This window comes from Xiphophorus maculatus, chromosome 14, assembly GCF_002775205.1.
Source record: "Xiphophorus maculatus strain JP 163 A chromosome 14, X_maculatus-5.0-male, whole genome shotgun sequence".
NCBI lineage: Eukaryota > Metazoa > Chordata > Actinopteri > Cyprinodontiformes > Poeciliidae > Xiphophorus > Xiphophorus maculatus.
The window spans coordinates 23,622,539-23,637,878 of record NC_036456.1 but is presented as its reverse complement, the minus strand read 5'-3'; the positions used below and the strand labels follow the sequence as shown (position 1 = coordinate 23,637,878).

Below are 15,340 nucleotides of genomic sequence, written 5' to 3'. Positions count from 1 at the left end.
TGTGACGTTTACAAGAAGCGACGCAGAGCAGGAAAATAGCAGCAATAATTTCTTTTAGGCTTTTCTTCTAAGTTTTTTTTAATAAAATACCATCTCATGTATTGACACGGTGTCTTTTGAGGAATATATTAACGCTTATTGTGAGTTCCGCTGGGATGGTTTTGTTTTAAACTGAGTTTTAGCGGTTTTAGAGGAGTTTTGGTGTGAAAACTTCAGGTACGAGCCGCTAGCTGCGGCAATTTGTTTATTTTGTGTTTCGGTCGAAATAAGTGGTTGGTAATTATATCTGACATGGCGAATTGTTCGCAATATCTTAATAAACGTGTTCAGATCCTGAAACTGATCATCTAATGTGCTTATAGTAGTTTATGTGTAAATTAGTTTTAAAAAAATTTACAAGACATCCGTCTTTCGCTTTGCGTATTAGAGCAAAACGCAACTACATATCGCTTCTCTTCCGTCTCCATAGTTGCAGGATGGCCACCCCGAGCAAGACCCCACCCGGTGCCGACCCGAAGCAGCTTGAGCGGACCGGGACGGTCCGGGAGATCGGCTCCCAGGCGGTGTGGTCGCTGTCCTCCTGTAAACCAGGTAGGAACCGCGGCACCGGATCTACAGGAACACACACATTTAGAGGAGTGTTTTCTGTGGAAAACACGCGTCCTGTGCGCAGGGTTTGGAGTGGATCAGCTGAGGGATGACAACCTGGAGACCTACTGGCAGTCAGATGGATCCCAGCCGCACCTGGTCAACATTCAGTTCAGGTATTTCTGGAAAATCCTTCTCAATCACATCGGGTCTCTTCTTACTTCAGATTCATGCTGGCTTTTATATAAACCCAGTTCCTTCCCTATTTATGTGTAAAATTGTTAAAAATCTGTTAGAAATCATGTTGAATGTACATTTATACATACAAATAATCTCAATACATCACTGTCAGTACTCTACTCTGTACTAAAGTTTGTAGCTTTTCTTTTAATCTTTACATAAGTCGTCCAAACTTTAATCTAACCAGAAGGAAAACGATAAGAAAAGAACAATTAGACTAAGATTTCATTATTATAATATGAAATTTTGGTAACTGAGTCATTACTGAATCATTTCTTTCAATCTTTTAAACTTAAAGTGCTTTAAAATAATATTCACGTACAATAACTTTTCAAACTTTGTCACATTGAAACTTCTATATACTATACTGGGATTTATTTGTGCTAGTTCAACTAAAAGTAGGTCACAATTGTGAACTGATGGGAAAAGATCCGTGTTTTTAGCAGTAACACAATCTGAAAAGTGTGGCATGCTGCTCTAAATCAGTGGCACCACCTTTCCGTTTAGCTACAGCTACAAATCTTTTGGGATTTTTCTCCAGCAGATGAGATTTTTGTAAAACAGCTCCAGCTCAGTCACACTGGATTGATTCTTTATTGGATTTAGCTTTTGGGCTTTGATTGGGCCATTCTAACACATAAATAAATGCATGCCACACTTTTCAGACATGTATTCATTTAAAAAAAATTATGGGAAGGTTTTGGCTGAAATAGAAAAATGTGTAGGTTTGATTTTATTTAATATGAAAAAGCTACAAGCAGTTTTTAACTTCAAGCACAAATGCTTACGTGTCCTACTTATTCTACGTATTCTGAAATTTTAGAGAAAAGCAGATTTTAGAGCAGAGTTTTGCAGTTTTACTGTTATTGTTTGTTACGTTTCTGATTTCTGTCGTATCTTTGCCTCTGATTGGTCCTCTGGTCGTCTGCAGGAGGAGGACGACGGTGAAGATGTTGTGTATTTACGCCGATTATAAATCAGATGAAAGTTACACGCCCAGTAAAATCTCTGTGAGAGTGGGCAACAATTTCCACAACCTTCAGGAGATCAGGGTGAGTCTGTGTTTCTGCGGCTCAGACCGTCACAGCTGCTGGATGTTAAACCCGTCCAATTGTTTCATCTTCGTCTCTGCAGCAGCTGGAGATGGTGGAGCCCAGCGGCTGGATTCACATCTCTCTACTAAATCAGGTAAAAACATCCAGATCCTGTTTTTGGATTCAGCGAAAACCATTTTTTTCTGCCTGTTTTAAATATAAAAACATGTTTCAAGGGGTTAAATGGTTGAAGAGATCTGTGATTAAGGCCACTGATTTAAACCTGTTTTTATTTTTTCAGTCCAAAACTGCGACAAACTATTAAGGCCACATTAGCACAATAAAAAATAAAATTACGAGAATAAAGTCGTATAAGAGTAAAGTAAAGAAAAAGCAATATACTACAACGTTATTCTTGTAATTTTATGACTTTATTCTCGTAATATTACATTATTCTCAAAATATTCTGACATTATCGTCATGTTATTTGAACTTAATTCTCCTAATTTTATCTTCTTATTTTTTAAGTATGGCCCTAACACTTCTTTGCACAAAACAAACCCTGCATTTTAAATTTTTATTTCCATGAATTATCTGTTTATTTTATCTCAGTTGTTTTTAAATACCTGAAAACTGCATTTTATTTCCTCCTGAACTCAAACAGATGTAATTCCGGGTTTCACCACCTGGCGGCAGTGTTGTTCTGCAGCACAAAACTTTCAGACATTAGTATTTAGATTTTTGTTTTTACCGCGGTACAAATTAAAAGCATCCGTGAAGTTTTTCTGTGTTCATTTTTGATGTTTATTCTGGGGTTTTTTTCAGTGTGTAATTTTTAATTTCTGTGTTTTTCAGCGAACAAACGAACCAATCAGTACCTTCATGATCCAGATCGCCGTGCTCGCCAACCACCAGAACGGCAGAGACACGCACATGCGGCAGATCAAGGTTTACACGCCCGTGGAGGAGAGCTCCATCGGCAAGTTCCCACGATGCACCACGGTGGACTTCATGATGTACCGCACCATCAGGTGATCCCGCCGATCCGGGACTCTCAGGATCAGAGGACAGAAGACGGAGACTGAGCTGCTTGTCTGGAAGACCGACGGGTTCAACCGATCGGCTTCTCACTGGTTATGATTGGGTTGGGATCTTTCAGGTTGCCAATATTTAAAGTTGCTTTAATGAGGGACTGAAACTGAGTTTGGAGTGAAACCCTTGTGCCAACAATTCCTCTGGGTTTGTTTTTTAACTGTGAAATAAATGTTGTCAAACCAAAAATGTGACTCTTGTTTATGAGTGAAACATAAATGACGTTAAAATTCATAATCCCAGATCAACAGAGAATCGGTTCTCTAATCCAGATGAACTAGAGTGCCAAACTGTATTAAATTAATCTCTTTTCTCAAACCTAAACACACAAATTCACCTTTAAGACAATATGGAAAAATAGTTCTTGAGTGTTTTGCAAATGTATTAAAAATAAAAATAGAGTAGAAATAGCCCAGGTTCTGCTCATATATCCCAAACAAACACTCTCCAGCCAGGAAACAAAGATCCATAAACTGTATTTTCAATAAACCTGACAAATTTTAACTATTGTCTGCAGTTGTTGCCTGTAATTCTAATCTTCTGACACAAAAACAACTAAATCAGCAAGTCAAGCTAACATGGAGAATAATGGCTAAAGTTAAAGCTAACAGCCAGCAAAGGTCAAGCAAATCAGGGTGAAACTAAGAGTTTTCACTCGATTGGAGACCAAAACATTTCTTATATTTTCAGGTGGTGTGTGGTTCGCTTTCACACACTGTCAGTTACAAGAATAGAGTCATAATATTACGAGAATAAAGTCATAATAATATGAAAAGTTATTTTTTGAGAATAAAGTCATAGAATTATGATTTTATTCTCATATTTTTCAACTTTATTCCCCTAATATGACTTTATTTTTGTAATTCTAATTTTTTTCTTACCTTGACCCAAACACTCCATCAATAATATGTACCATGAACATTTTTTTATCAAGACAAGTCAGATTTATTTCTGTAACTTAACATGTGAGTTAAAAGACTTTACATCAATTTAACAATCAAATTAAATATTGCCTTTGGTTTTTGTTAAATTCATTACACGCACCTACATTTTTAAAGCAGCTATTGCCTGAACACCTCGTCCCTTAAAAGCAAATAAACCAAAACAAAAAAACAAGAAATAAAGTTCTTAATATAAAGTGTGTTTAAAAGTTTAACTTTGAACAATGGGGCCATTGTTCAAAGTTCAGTAATGACTTCATGGTAAAAACTGTGGTGACTGAAATGACACTTTTCACCAAACTAATCTCTATTTCAGTTTCATGAACTCAGCAGAGTCTCCTCCTCGGTAGGAATGTAAGTAGTAATAGAACTGGATCCCAGCATGTAGAGGCTGAGTGAATCTGGTCTGGACTCTGTGGATCAGAGTCATGGTTTTAGAGACGCTGTAGAAACACAGAATACCTGCTCTGTGATCCAGGTACACTCCGACTCTGGAGGAAACTGGACCTGGTATCTGAGTTTCAGCACCATCATGCCAGAAAGTATAACCCGTTTTCTGACACGATATTGACCAGGAGTTCTCATTGAACCCAAATGCGCATTTGTTGGATTTCCCTGCTCTGCTGATGTTCCTGTATGAAACTGCAACATCAACTCCTCTTCCTCTCCTCTTCACCTCCCAGTAGCAACGTCCAGTCAGACTCTCTCTGCTCAGGACCTGGAACCAGTCAGTGAATCTTTCCGGATGATCAGGATAAGACTGCCGATGATTCATTAAAGTCACTTTTCTGTTCCCATCAGACAATAACACGTATTTGTTTGCTGTGTTTGGATGTAGTCTGATTCTACATGAATACTTTAAGAATCCAGCTCTGTTCTTTGGTTCTGGATGTGGCAGGAAGACACCAACTTCAGTGACTCTATGTTCATCCAGTAAGCAGAGATAACAGATAAACTTCTGATCAGTACGACAGAAGATCTTCATCACCTCATCATGATGAGAGCAGATGTTCTCCTGGAGGTTCTTGCTGGGATTCGCTAGGATGTGTTTCTGTAACGGTGGAGCATCATAATGAGGCTGGAGATGATTCTTACAGTAGGAAGCTGGACAAGTTAAACAGGACTTGACAGCTTTTATCTTTCTCCCAGTGCAGACATCACAGGCCACATCTTCAGGTCCAGCATAGCAGGGGTCAGCTTGGTGTCCAGTCTTCTTCAGATCCTCCACCAACTCTGCTAACATGATGCTTTTCTCCAGGACAGGCCTCGGTCTGAAGGTTTTCCTGCACTGAGGGCAGCTGTGGATTCTCCTCTGATCTTCTCCATCCCAGAAGTATTTAATGCAGTTCATACAGTAGCTGTGTCCACAGGGAATAGTCACCGGATGCCTCAGTAGATCCAAACAGATGGAACAGGAGTATTTCCTTCGGTCCAGGTGAAATCCTTTGTAAGACATTGCACCGTTCAGTCAGAACATTCCCGTAAGTTTCATTTCCTCACAACAGGAACGGCTCTGCTTGCTCATGTAAATCATAGGCCACGCCCAGAATCCAACCTGTGACCCTGTTAGGGAGGAAATATGTTGTCATGATTGAGGGAGGAGCCAGACTTTAACACCGTAAACAGGAATGATTCATATTTAATCTTTATTGTTTATTTACCAACTTTAAGAAGGTTGATAAATAACCTCAATCAACTGCATTCGCATGTTTTATTGTTTTCTCTTTCTACCAAAACCTGGATGATGAAAATCCTCTGTCTGCTGATTTTAGTCATCAGCAAAAATTTTAGTCATTTTGCTGATTTTAGTCATTTTGTTTTTAGAGACTTCATAATTCACTTTATTTGTTGTTTGTGCTGTTTTGTTTATTCTGGATATTTAAAATGTCTTCCAGCTCTAGTGTTAAATATTCATTAGTGTGTTCTTGCATGATTATTATCCCATTACCATTTTATTACTTAAAACTGGTCTCAAAACAACAATACTATAGTTTATTCCAATAACTTCTGGGACAATTTATCATCCAGAAAACTTTGTTGTGGTGACAGGTTAACTTACACAGATTTTTGCTTTCAAATTCACAACCACTGGATATTTTTTTAGCTAAGTAAAACACCGATTTGCACCACTTTTGAATGTTTTAATGTCTCCCAATAATAGGATTTTGACACTAGCTAAACAGATGTTTTACTGGTTTTGAAAAAATGAAGTAAAATGTTTAAACATGCTTCTAAAAACAGAAAAACACCTCAAACACCTCAGATTTATTTATTCACATTTTTCACTCAAGCAGCCAGTTTTTCTTATCATTTAAAAACTTGTCTCCAGTTTTTGGTCTTCAATTGTTTCTGAGAGTCTTGCAGATTTTTTTTTTTAGGACTTTGTCTACTTTCAGTTTCAACAAAAATCCATCCACTTGCCTTGAACAGATCAGAAGAAGAAAACCTGACCATATTTTTGAAGGAATAATAAAATAATAAAATAATTCCTGAATGCCTCTTTTGAATTTGTGATGATGAAGAAGTAAAATATCTGATTACCTCCGTTTGGCCTGTAGGGGGAGCCGGAGCCGCTGGAGAAGCCAAGCAGCAATCTCAGCAGGTTTGGTCTTTCGGTTCTGGTTTCTGTGGTAACTGGGTCTGTCACAACCAGTAAGCGTTGCTCCTTATTGAATCGCACTGATGTGTGAGTCAAATCAAACCAGGAAATCCAGCTGGGAGAAAACACAGATAAACACAAAACCTGACATGACGTTTAATCTGTCTAGAAACTACAAAGAACTCATTAGCATGTAGCATTTACATCACTAGAGCTGTGTCAAAATAAAGGCTTGTTCGTGGTAGAAAAGTGGATGAAATGTGTGTTTTTTTGTGTGGCTGTTTTGAAATTGATTTATTTTTGCATAACTGTAATGGAAACACTTTTTTCCTATCAGAGGAGTCACATGATCCACAACCGGAAGTTGGAACTGGCGCAAACCACGAAGAAGACGACAGGAAGTAGTTAGAGGAATTTTTTACATAAATATTTGAGGTGCGAAAAAATGTAGTGTCTGTCATTTTAATTGCATTTCTTATTTATTTAATGGAAACACAGCAATTAGGAAATTGTGTTTGTTGTTGTTTTTTTTGTTTTTTTTACATTAGCCAAATATTAACCAAGATTTGTTCATATTTGTCATTTAAACGCAATAAGAACCAGTGGTTAGTCCTTAAAAAACAGGTGAACAACAGAACTAATCAAAGAATATCAAAATAGGTTTACTTATTTTATCTTTCTTGCTTTAGATTCAGATTCACAGCAGATCAGGTTGGCTGGGCGATGCATTATATCACCGAGGCTCCTCACATAATCAGTTTGTGTGTTTATCCTGTTAATGTAATTGCCGTAAAGCGCACACCAACATCAGGGCCAGTTTCATCTCACTAAAAGCATGGCTCTGCCTGTTTTACGACCACAATACACCGGCATGATGATGACCAGCAGAAAGCTCTGGAGAGATTCACACAGCTGGATGTGCTTCCTTACACGGAGCAGGTGTTTGTGTTATTTGATCATATATCACATATATATAGACCGGCCTACCTAGTGTTTTCTTTGTGAGCGATGGGGGTGTGTGCAGATGGAGGAGATGAAACGGGCCGACAGAAACGCAGCGCAGTGCTACGAGCTCAACATACATAATCAATCAGACCCCTGTGTGAACTGGAAAGATAAAATATGGGTTACACACAGCGTACTGGTGTGTGTAGGATGAAAAGAAAAGAAAAGCTCTGAGCCTGAGCAGCACACAGTAAAACACATAAAGCAATGATTTCTGATGCTTTAGATATTTGTGTTTTATCTTTCATTTATTTCTGATAGCGTTTGTGTTTTAAACTACATATGTTTCATACACAAGGTAAAATAATGACTTAAGAATCCAAATATAAGCTGGTATTTAAAAAAACACAACAGGAATGATTACAGATTGAGGTTTTAATACAAGTTTTTTTTTTAAAAAGTAAAAAAATGTAAAAGCTCTGACTGCTTTTAAAAGTAAAATAAACATAAAGTTTCATTACAAAAACAAACAAAAAAAACCCACTTGGAATTGACTTTTATTTAGATTAAGGCTAAGTGCTAGTAAGAGCCAAGCTAACAGCTGGTTAGTGTAAAGTTAGCATGTAGTCTAAGTCAAATGTGACTCAGAGTTATTGCTAGTAAGGCTAACAGCTCGTCAGTTCATGGTCATTATAACTGTGGGAAACTAATGAGTCAAGCTAACTGCTACTCAAAGTAAGACTAACAGGAATTTAACATCTCATGAGGCTCAAGCTAGCAGCTTAAGGCTCACACTGACTGTTACTCAGAACTAAGCTAAAAGCTGTTTAGCATCAGTTAGCAGGTAGTCTGAGTCAATCTTACAGTGAGAGGGAATTGGTCTAATAGTTCATATCGTCCAAGGTAACAACTTGTCAACGTCAAGCTAACAGCTAGCCTGTGATTAGCTTAGAATCTGAGTCAGAATAATGACTAGCTAAGGTCAAGCTAACAGAGACTCTGGATGCTAACTCAGATTCAGACTAACCACTGATTATGTTGATAGTTATTTGACTGTTTTGCACTAAGGCATGTTTTCATCAGAAGGAAATGTACTGGGTCACTCTGAGCTGGAAAGTCAGGAACAAATTAAAATTTGAGAGATGAGGAAATTACTCTTGAATTACTCACGTTGTCAGGTTTGAAGCGTCCCAGCTGAGGACAATTCCAGGAAACTCTCATAGCATTCAGCAAAACACAAGTCAAGAGATCTGCATCAATCAAAAAATGAACGGGACTGATTGAAAATGCTACACACAAATACATGGACAGGTTGGAGTATAAATATGTCCCTATCCCAGTGAGAGTCTATGAAAACTGTGTGAACATGAAAACTGTGTAAAATGTAGGTTTGCCAAATAAAGCAGACAGAAACAGTCTGGTATGATGACTTGTTTTTATTATTAGCCACTTTTTCACTCCCCAAACTATTGGTGCCCAACGTGGCCTTAACCCCATTTACCTAGAAATAATGGAAAAAATATTACATTCCTGGTAATTATTGATTATTAACATTACATCAGGCTCCACAGAGCAACTAATGCAGAAACATTTTAACACACATTATTTTCTAATCAGTTAATTTCCAACGACCTGTGATAATCATGATGTTTCTTTGTTTTAATATCTTGCAGAAAAATAGATGGACAACAGCAAATACATATTGCAAAGACAGGACAGCTTTTTAAATGTATTTTAGGTACAAAGTAAAATTATGTACATTTTAGGTACAAGAATCAAAATTTACATTTGGTTGAGTAAAATTTGTAAAGGTAAATATTTCATGTGTATAAGCTACTGCAGTATCTGTAGCCAAGCATCTCATCCATAAATAGACTAAATCTGATCAAAACAAGAAATAAGGGAACTTTTAAATTAGGCTCCTACAGAAGATGATTGACAGTTGAACATTTAATAATGATGACATAGTAAAACACAACAAGGGATATATATGAAAATGAAAGAATTAAACCAACCACTCCTATTACAGTTTGATGAACTCAGCTGTGTCTCCTCCTGAATAGTACAAATAGTAGTTAAAGAACCCAAACCCAGCATGTAGCGGCTGAGTAAATGTTGTCTGGACTGTGTGGAGGAGAGTCATGGTTTCAGAGACGCTGTAGAAACGCAGAATACCTGCTCTGTGGTCCAGGTACACTCCGACTCTGGAGGAAACTGGACCTGGTAATTTGGTTTCGACTTTGTTAATCCTGATTGTGTAACTTCTGCCATCACAACGCAAAGCCCAGGAGTTTTCATTGAAGCCAAAGGCACATTCATACGAGTTACCTGCCCTGCTGATACTTGGGTATGAAACTGCCACTTCAACACCTCCGCCTCCCCACTCCACCTCCCAGTAACAACGCCCAGTCAGACTGTTTTTACTTAATACCTGAATCCAAGAACTGAATCGATCTGGATGATCAATATATGACTGTTTTTGTTTAGTCAAAGTTGCTCTTCCATCATCGTCAGACAGCAACAGATAACTGTGTGCTGTGTTTGGGTCCAGGTTGACGTGTCGAACATATTCCAGGAATTCAGCTCTGGAATTTGGTTCTGGTCTAAACAGTAGAACATCGACTTCAGTGACTGCCTGTTCGATGTTTCTCCATGTGTCTCTCAGGACGTCCTGCATTATGTCTCTGAGCTCTGACACAGCTGCTGTCGCGTCCTCAAAGTGTCTCAGAGGACGGATGTTGATGCTGGATGAGTGTGTAGACTCACTGAGTGCTGGCAGTGAGGGGTAGTTGAGGAGAAACTGGTTGTGATCCTCTGTGTGTGAGAGCTGCTCCAGCTCAGCGTCTTTCCTCTTCAGCTCAGTGATCTCCTGCTCCAGCTTCTCCTGAACATCTTTGACTCGACTCACTTCAGTTTCCTGCTGGGATCTGATCTGCTGCTTCACATTAGAGCTTCTTTTCTGGAGGAGACAGATCAGCTCAGTGAAGATCTTCTCACTGTCCTCCACTGCTTTATCAGCAGAGACATTGATGGCCTCCACCTCCTGTTGAAGCAGCTTCACATCTTTCTCTTGGTCCTGGATTCTCTGATGGGTTTGTTGTCGACTCTCCTGGAGCTTCTTCTGCTTCTCAGCTCTTTCTGCTGCAGCTGGGACTGTTTCATGGCCTTTATGTTCCTCCATAGTGCAGAGATAACAGATACACTGCTGATCAGTTCGACAGAAGATCTTCATCACCTCATCATGACAAGAGCAGATGTTCTCCTGGAGGTTCTTCGAGGGATTCACCAGCTTGTGTTTCCTTAATGGCGGAACATTGTAGTGAGTTTGCAGGTGATTCTCACAATATGAAGCCAAACAAAATAAGCAGGACTTGACAGCTTTCATCTTCCTCCCAGTACAAACATCACAGGCCACATCTTCAGGTCCAGCATAGCAGTGATCAGCTGGAGCAGCTTGGAGTCCATTCTTCTTCAGATCCTCCACTAAGGCAGCTAACATCATGTTTTTTTTTAGGACAGGTCTCGGTTTGAACTCTTTCCTGCATTGAGGGCAGCTGTAGATTTTCCTCTGATCTTCTCCATCCCAGTGGCATTTGATACAGTTCATACAGTAACTGTGTCCACAGGGAATAGTCACCGGATCCTTCAGTAGATCCAAACAGACGGAACAGGAGAATTTATCCATCTGAAATCCTCTCTTCTCTAGTCCGGCTCTCGGTAAGAATGCCTCTGAGCTTCACCGGTACTTTTATCACTTCCAGTGGACGTCATCTAAGGTGGAATGTACCTGATGGCCACACCCTTAGATTATCAAGATCTGAGAGGGTGAGGAAATAACTTTGATAGGTGGAGCTGTCAGTATTTCATAAAAAGAAAGTGGTGATGCCTGAAAAAATACATGATTCAACATTTCTCAGAGTGCGGATAAAAGCACTAAAAGCTGATAAAAGATGTTCAAAACATCAGCAATTCACTGTAAAAACAAAATCTTACCAAATAATTTTGGTCTAGTTTCATCAGTATCTTAACATACTTGAAATAAGACAAAACTAACTTACAAATAACTTTTCAGCAGGACTTATTTTAATTTGTTGGTAATTAATAATGCCTTAGATGAAAATGTTTTGGTTCCATTTGCAGGTTATTTAACTTACAACACGACATTTTCCCCACAAGTGAAATAATCTGCCAATGGAAATAAAACCTTTTCACCAATATTAAGAAATTATTTATTTAAAACTAACTTCTATATCTTGCTGAAAAGCTTTTGTCTTATTGAAAGTGAACTAAAATATCTGCAGTAGAAACTAGACCAAAGATATTCGGTAAGATTTTATGTTTTTGCAGTGAACACCAGTAACCATTCCCTGTTTTACTAGCAGCTGTTGTTGGGCAACAGAAAACCAACAATTCACAATAACTTGAGTTATTAATTAAAAGGGAGAAACATGAAATGAGAAGTTTGTTCATTAAGGAAACAGTCGCTCATTGTGTGAACAATAATATTGATCCTGATATTATTGAAAAGGGCAGAAACTCTTACCTGCACTAAATGGAAAATATTTTAACAGTACACTCTGTAGCCTTAACATTTAACATAATTACATAATAATTATAATAATTATAATAATAATAGGTTGTTATTATCCTGTCTGTTTCAGTTTTGAGCCGGTTTGTTTTTCACTCTGCCTGTTTGTTCCAACCTGCAGCTGAAAAACATCGGTGATCCATCATGACCCAGGAGGTTCTGCTGCTTCCCCACAGAACCATCAGAATCTCCTCAGGTAGCGACAATAACTCACATGGAAACAGGCGAACCCCAGAGGAACGAGGAGAGTTTGGTGATAAACAGAAACACCACAAGGACACGTCTCTTAAGAAACAGGATAATATATTTAGTTTATTTTACTATTATTGGCCTTTTCTTCCTCCTTTTATCTCTTTGTTTCCTTCAGTTTTAAAATATGTTTGTTTTTTCAACCACCCTTCTGTTTTTCCATTTAATTACCTTCCATATCTTGTTCCTTTTTTCATAATTTTCTTTACCTTTTCATGCTTTTGTCTCTGCATTCAGTGGATTTTAAAGCCACGGCTCAGAAAACCCAAAAAGCCATCGGAGTGCTTGCAGAAAACAAAGCTCACATGTTGAATTCTGCCGGGGATTCGGGTTTTGTTTTATTAATGAAGCTCAGAGAAAGATGCTCACACCTCCTACGTGTTTTCTTCTTCTTCTGGTTCTGGTTCTGGTTGCCGAGCCCGGTTCTGGTTGCGTAACGCTTTCCGCTCCGCTCTCCCACCAACTCCCACGTAGAGAAACACGAAGCTCTGCTGAGATTCAGACAGGAAACGAGGAGACGGAGGCTGAACTTCATTCTGCTGCGAAATAAATCAATAAATAAAAATCTTTTTTCATTCAAAACTAGAAAAACGTTTCCATTGAATTTCTACATGCTGCTGGTTAAAATGAACACAATTCAACCAGGCGAAGATTATTTTAATTAAACTAAATTATAATTCACTTCAGTGACTCCATAGGGAAATAAAATTTAGAAACTACCTACTTTTCTGCATTAAGCTCAAGTTAATATTAAAAAAATCTTTAAATGAAAACAAAAGGTAATTGTTTGAGTGATCTGGATCAGCCAGTTTTATTTATTTATCAATATTTCTTGTTTCATTTTATTACTGTGAGCCTCAGAATATGTCAAAGAGCTTTTAAACAGATTATTCTGAATTTATTCAGGAAAATATTATCATTATTTATGTATATTTATAGAAAATAAAGCCGGGAGAAAAGCGTCAGATTTTCAAAGATGCTTTTCGTGAGACACTAATAAAGATAAATATTTTGACATTAAATATATTTTCATGTTCTGTAAACAGAAAATCACAATAATTAACACAAATAAAGGCTTGAAAACATCAGTTTGTGTTAATATAAATAAAATGTTTCACTTAAAGTGAATTTATTTAAAAACAAACTTTAAGCCGCTCATTAAAGCCCGTTTCTGTATTAAAATATATTTTTTATTAGTTTCATTTAATATTTTGACCTTAAATGTGATGTTTTCATTCACTGTAAGCAGAAAACCATCAAAATTAACTGAAATAAAGGCTTAAAAGCATCAGTTTGTGTTAATCTGCTTCACTTAGAGTAAATTTAATTACTGAAATAAATGACGTTTTCAGTAATATTCATAATTATTGAATCTGTAAAATAGATCTGAGCTGTACTAATTATTTATCAATTTTACTTGATTAAAAATGTGGCAGAAATGCATTTATTTATCTTTATCATAGGAGTTATTAGATGAAGAACCATCAGTCCACATTTTTATAAAACTCGTGTTTATTGATTCATATTCATTCATCCAGGACTTTTCCACTCAACCAGGACAATATTTCCTCTGTTTTCTTTTATTTATAAAAACTTCATTATGTACATCCTCTCTGTATTTACACTATTTCACAGAAAACGATCGTCGGAGAGCCTCACACCTGCAGAAGGTCAGCCTTCCTCCTGAAATACCACCTGTTGCTGGGAAGATGTGTCCAAACTCTGCTTACTGTTGCCTAGCAACAGCGGCTTATCGAATTAATGTCTGCAGCCAGCAGCTGATTTAAATTATTTATCCTCTTTTTTATTATTGTATGTTTCAATAGCTGAGAAAAAAACATGAAAGTAAGGTTTCGCTTCACAAACTCAAAACAGAAATTAATTTAAAAGATTCAGATTTTCTAGAAGCTGAATTAAAGTGAATTTGCTCCAAACAGGCAGGCACATAATTAAATGTCTGATATCTGCGTTTTTAATCGTTCATCGTCAAAACGTGACTAAATGTTCAAACAAGGCAGATTTCTGAGGTTCATTAGATTGAATTTAAACTCGGATTAAATGTGTAATCGAGGGATTAACATGAAGACAAACATAATTATGGTTTAGCTGCGCAAATAAACGAAAAAGATAATAATTACTGGCAGGATGATAAAAAAATTAAAGCTCCCTGACATCAAATGTAACCGAGGCTAAATTGTTAAATACTGAATAAATCTCTTACCAGCGTTGAAAAAGAAAACATGAAAATATGATTTATGTGCAGATAAAAGCAGAGACAATCTGATCCTCTCTGCTGTTTAATGTTTTTACAGAAAATCTGTCCAGAGTTTGAAAAGTTACTGAGTTTAAGGAAAAATTAAGAAAAAACAACGTATGATTAATGAGTACTAAAGATAAATACATCTAGTTTTATCATATTTTTAAAGTATATTAGATTAAAACAGCATATCTAATGTTTTCAACTGAAAAAGTAATATTCTTGCTGCAGCTTTTCGGTTTTTCTACCCGTCTTTCAAGTAATAATTGTGTTTTTTGGCTGTTAAAAGGAAAGAAAAAGGCACAAGGTGATAAATGCTTTCTGTTTTCATAAACCGTGCTCTCCCTCCTACATCTATATTCATCACATTTAGAAAGTTTACAAGGCTGAATAAAATAAATCAGCAGGATTTGGAGGAGTCTGCTGCAGGAGTTTAGGGTCTAATAATCTCTTTTTTCTTCACATAAATGATGTTTTTATTGTTCCTTATTCTAAAGAAAGATGATAAAAGAAGCATTTTGCCTCCAATCTGAAACATTTACAGATCTTGAGCAGCTCTCGCTGCGAATAACTTGGATATTTCTGCCTCATTTATTTCACCTCCAAAGAAAAACGTAAGATTTAGCCTTGAACGACTGGATTAAAAGCCGGATTTAAAAGTAAATATCAAACTTTATGAGGTGAAACGAGTTGAAAAACAAAATAAAAACTACACAAAGTCCAACAACTTCCCTTTGTTGGCTGTTTTTGAATTAGATTTGATGATGAGTTACTGTAACAAGAACAAAAAAACAAACAAAACATGGT

General features: G+C 37.2%; 3 protein-coding genes across 5 annotated transcripts; 1 reads left to right on the top strand and 2 right to left on the bottom strand.

The window, feature by feature from the left end:
• Positions 1-9: 9 nt before the first annotated feature.
• anapc10 (anaphase promoting complex subunit 10) lies at positions 10-3,119 on the top strand. Of its 2 annotated transcripts, none has more exons than XM_023347091.1 (6): positions 10-216; positions 470-591; positions 674-764; positions 1,760-1,880; positions 1,966-2,016; positions 2,718-3,119. In XM_023347091.1, the coding sequence occupies exons 2-6, from the start codon at positions 477-479 to the stop codon at positions 2,895-2,897; spliced, it is 558 nt and encodes a 185-aa protein (XP_023202859.1). In that variant the 5' UTR covers positions 10-216; positions 470-476; the 3' UTR covers positions 2,898-3,119. The 2 variants fall into 2 exon arrangements, with proteins under 2 accessions (XP_023202859.1, XP_014328942.2); XM_014473456.2 differs by having other exon boundaries at positions 11-216; positions 1,963-2,016; positions 2,718-3,116.
• A 764-nt stretch (positions 3,120-3,883) lies between these two features.
• Positions 3,884-12,686, bottom strand: LOC102226177 (tripartite motif-containing protein 16-like). 2 transcript variants are annotated; one of them, XM_005811425.2, is made up of 3 exons: positions 12,648-12,686; positions 6,437-6,609; positions 3,884-5,458 (listed from the first exon to the last, which is right to left on the bottom strand). In XM_005811425.2, exon 3 carries the CDS (start codon positions 5,349-5,351, stop codon positions 4,203-4,205), a length of 1,149 nt encoding a protein of 382 aa, XP_005811482.1. In that variant the 5' UTR covers positions 5,352-5,458; positions 6,437-6,609; positions 12,648-12,686; the 3' UTR covers positions 3,884-4,202. The 2 variants fall into 2 exon arrangements, with proteins under 2 accessions (XP_005811482.1, XP_023202762.1); XM_023346994.1 differs by lacking the exon at positions 12,648-12,686 and adding an exon at positions 8,610-8,811.
• Positions 8,909-11,150, bottom strand: LOC102225917 (tripartite motif-containing protein 16-like). The gene has a single exon (XM_023346960.1). The coding sequence runs from the start codon at positions 11,122-11,124 to the stop codon at positions 9,463-9,465; it is 1,662 nt and encodes a 553-aa protein (XP_023202728.1). The 5' UTR covers positions 11,125-11,150; the 3' UTR covers positions 8,909-9,462.
• Positions 12,687-15,340: the final 2,654 nt, after the last annotated feature.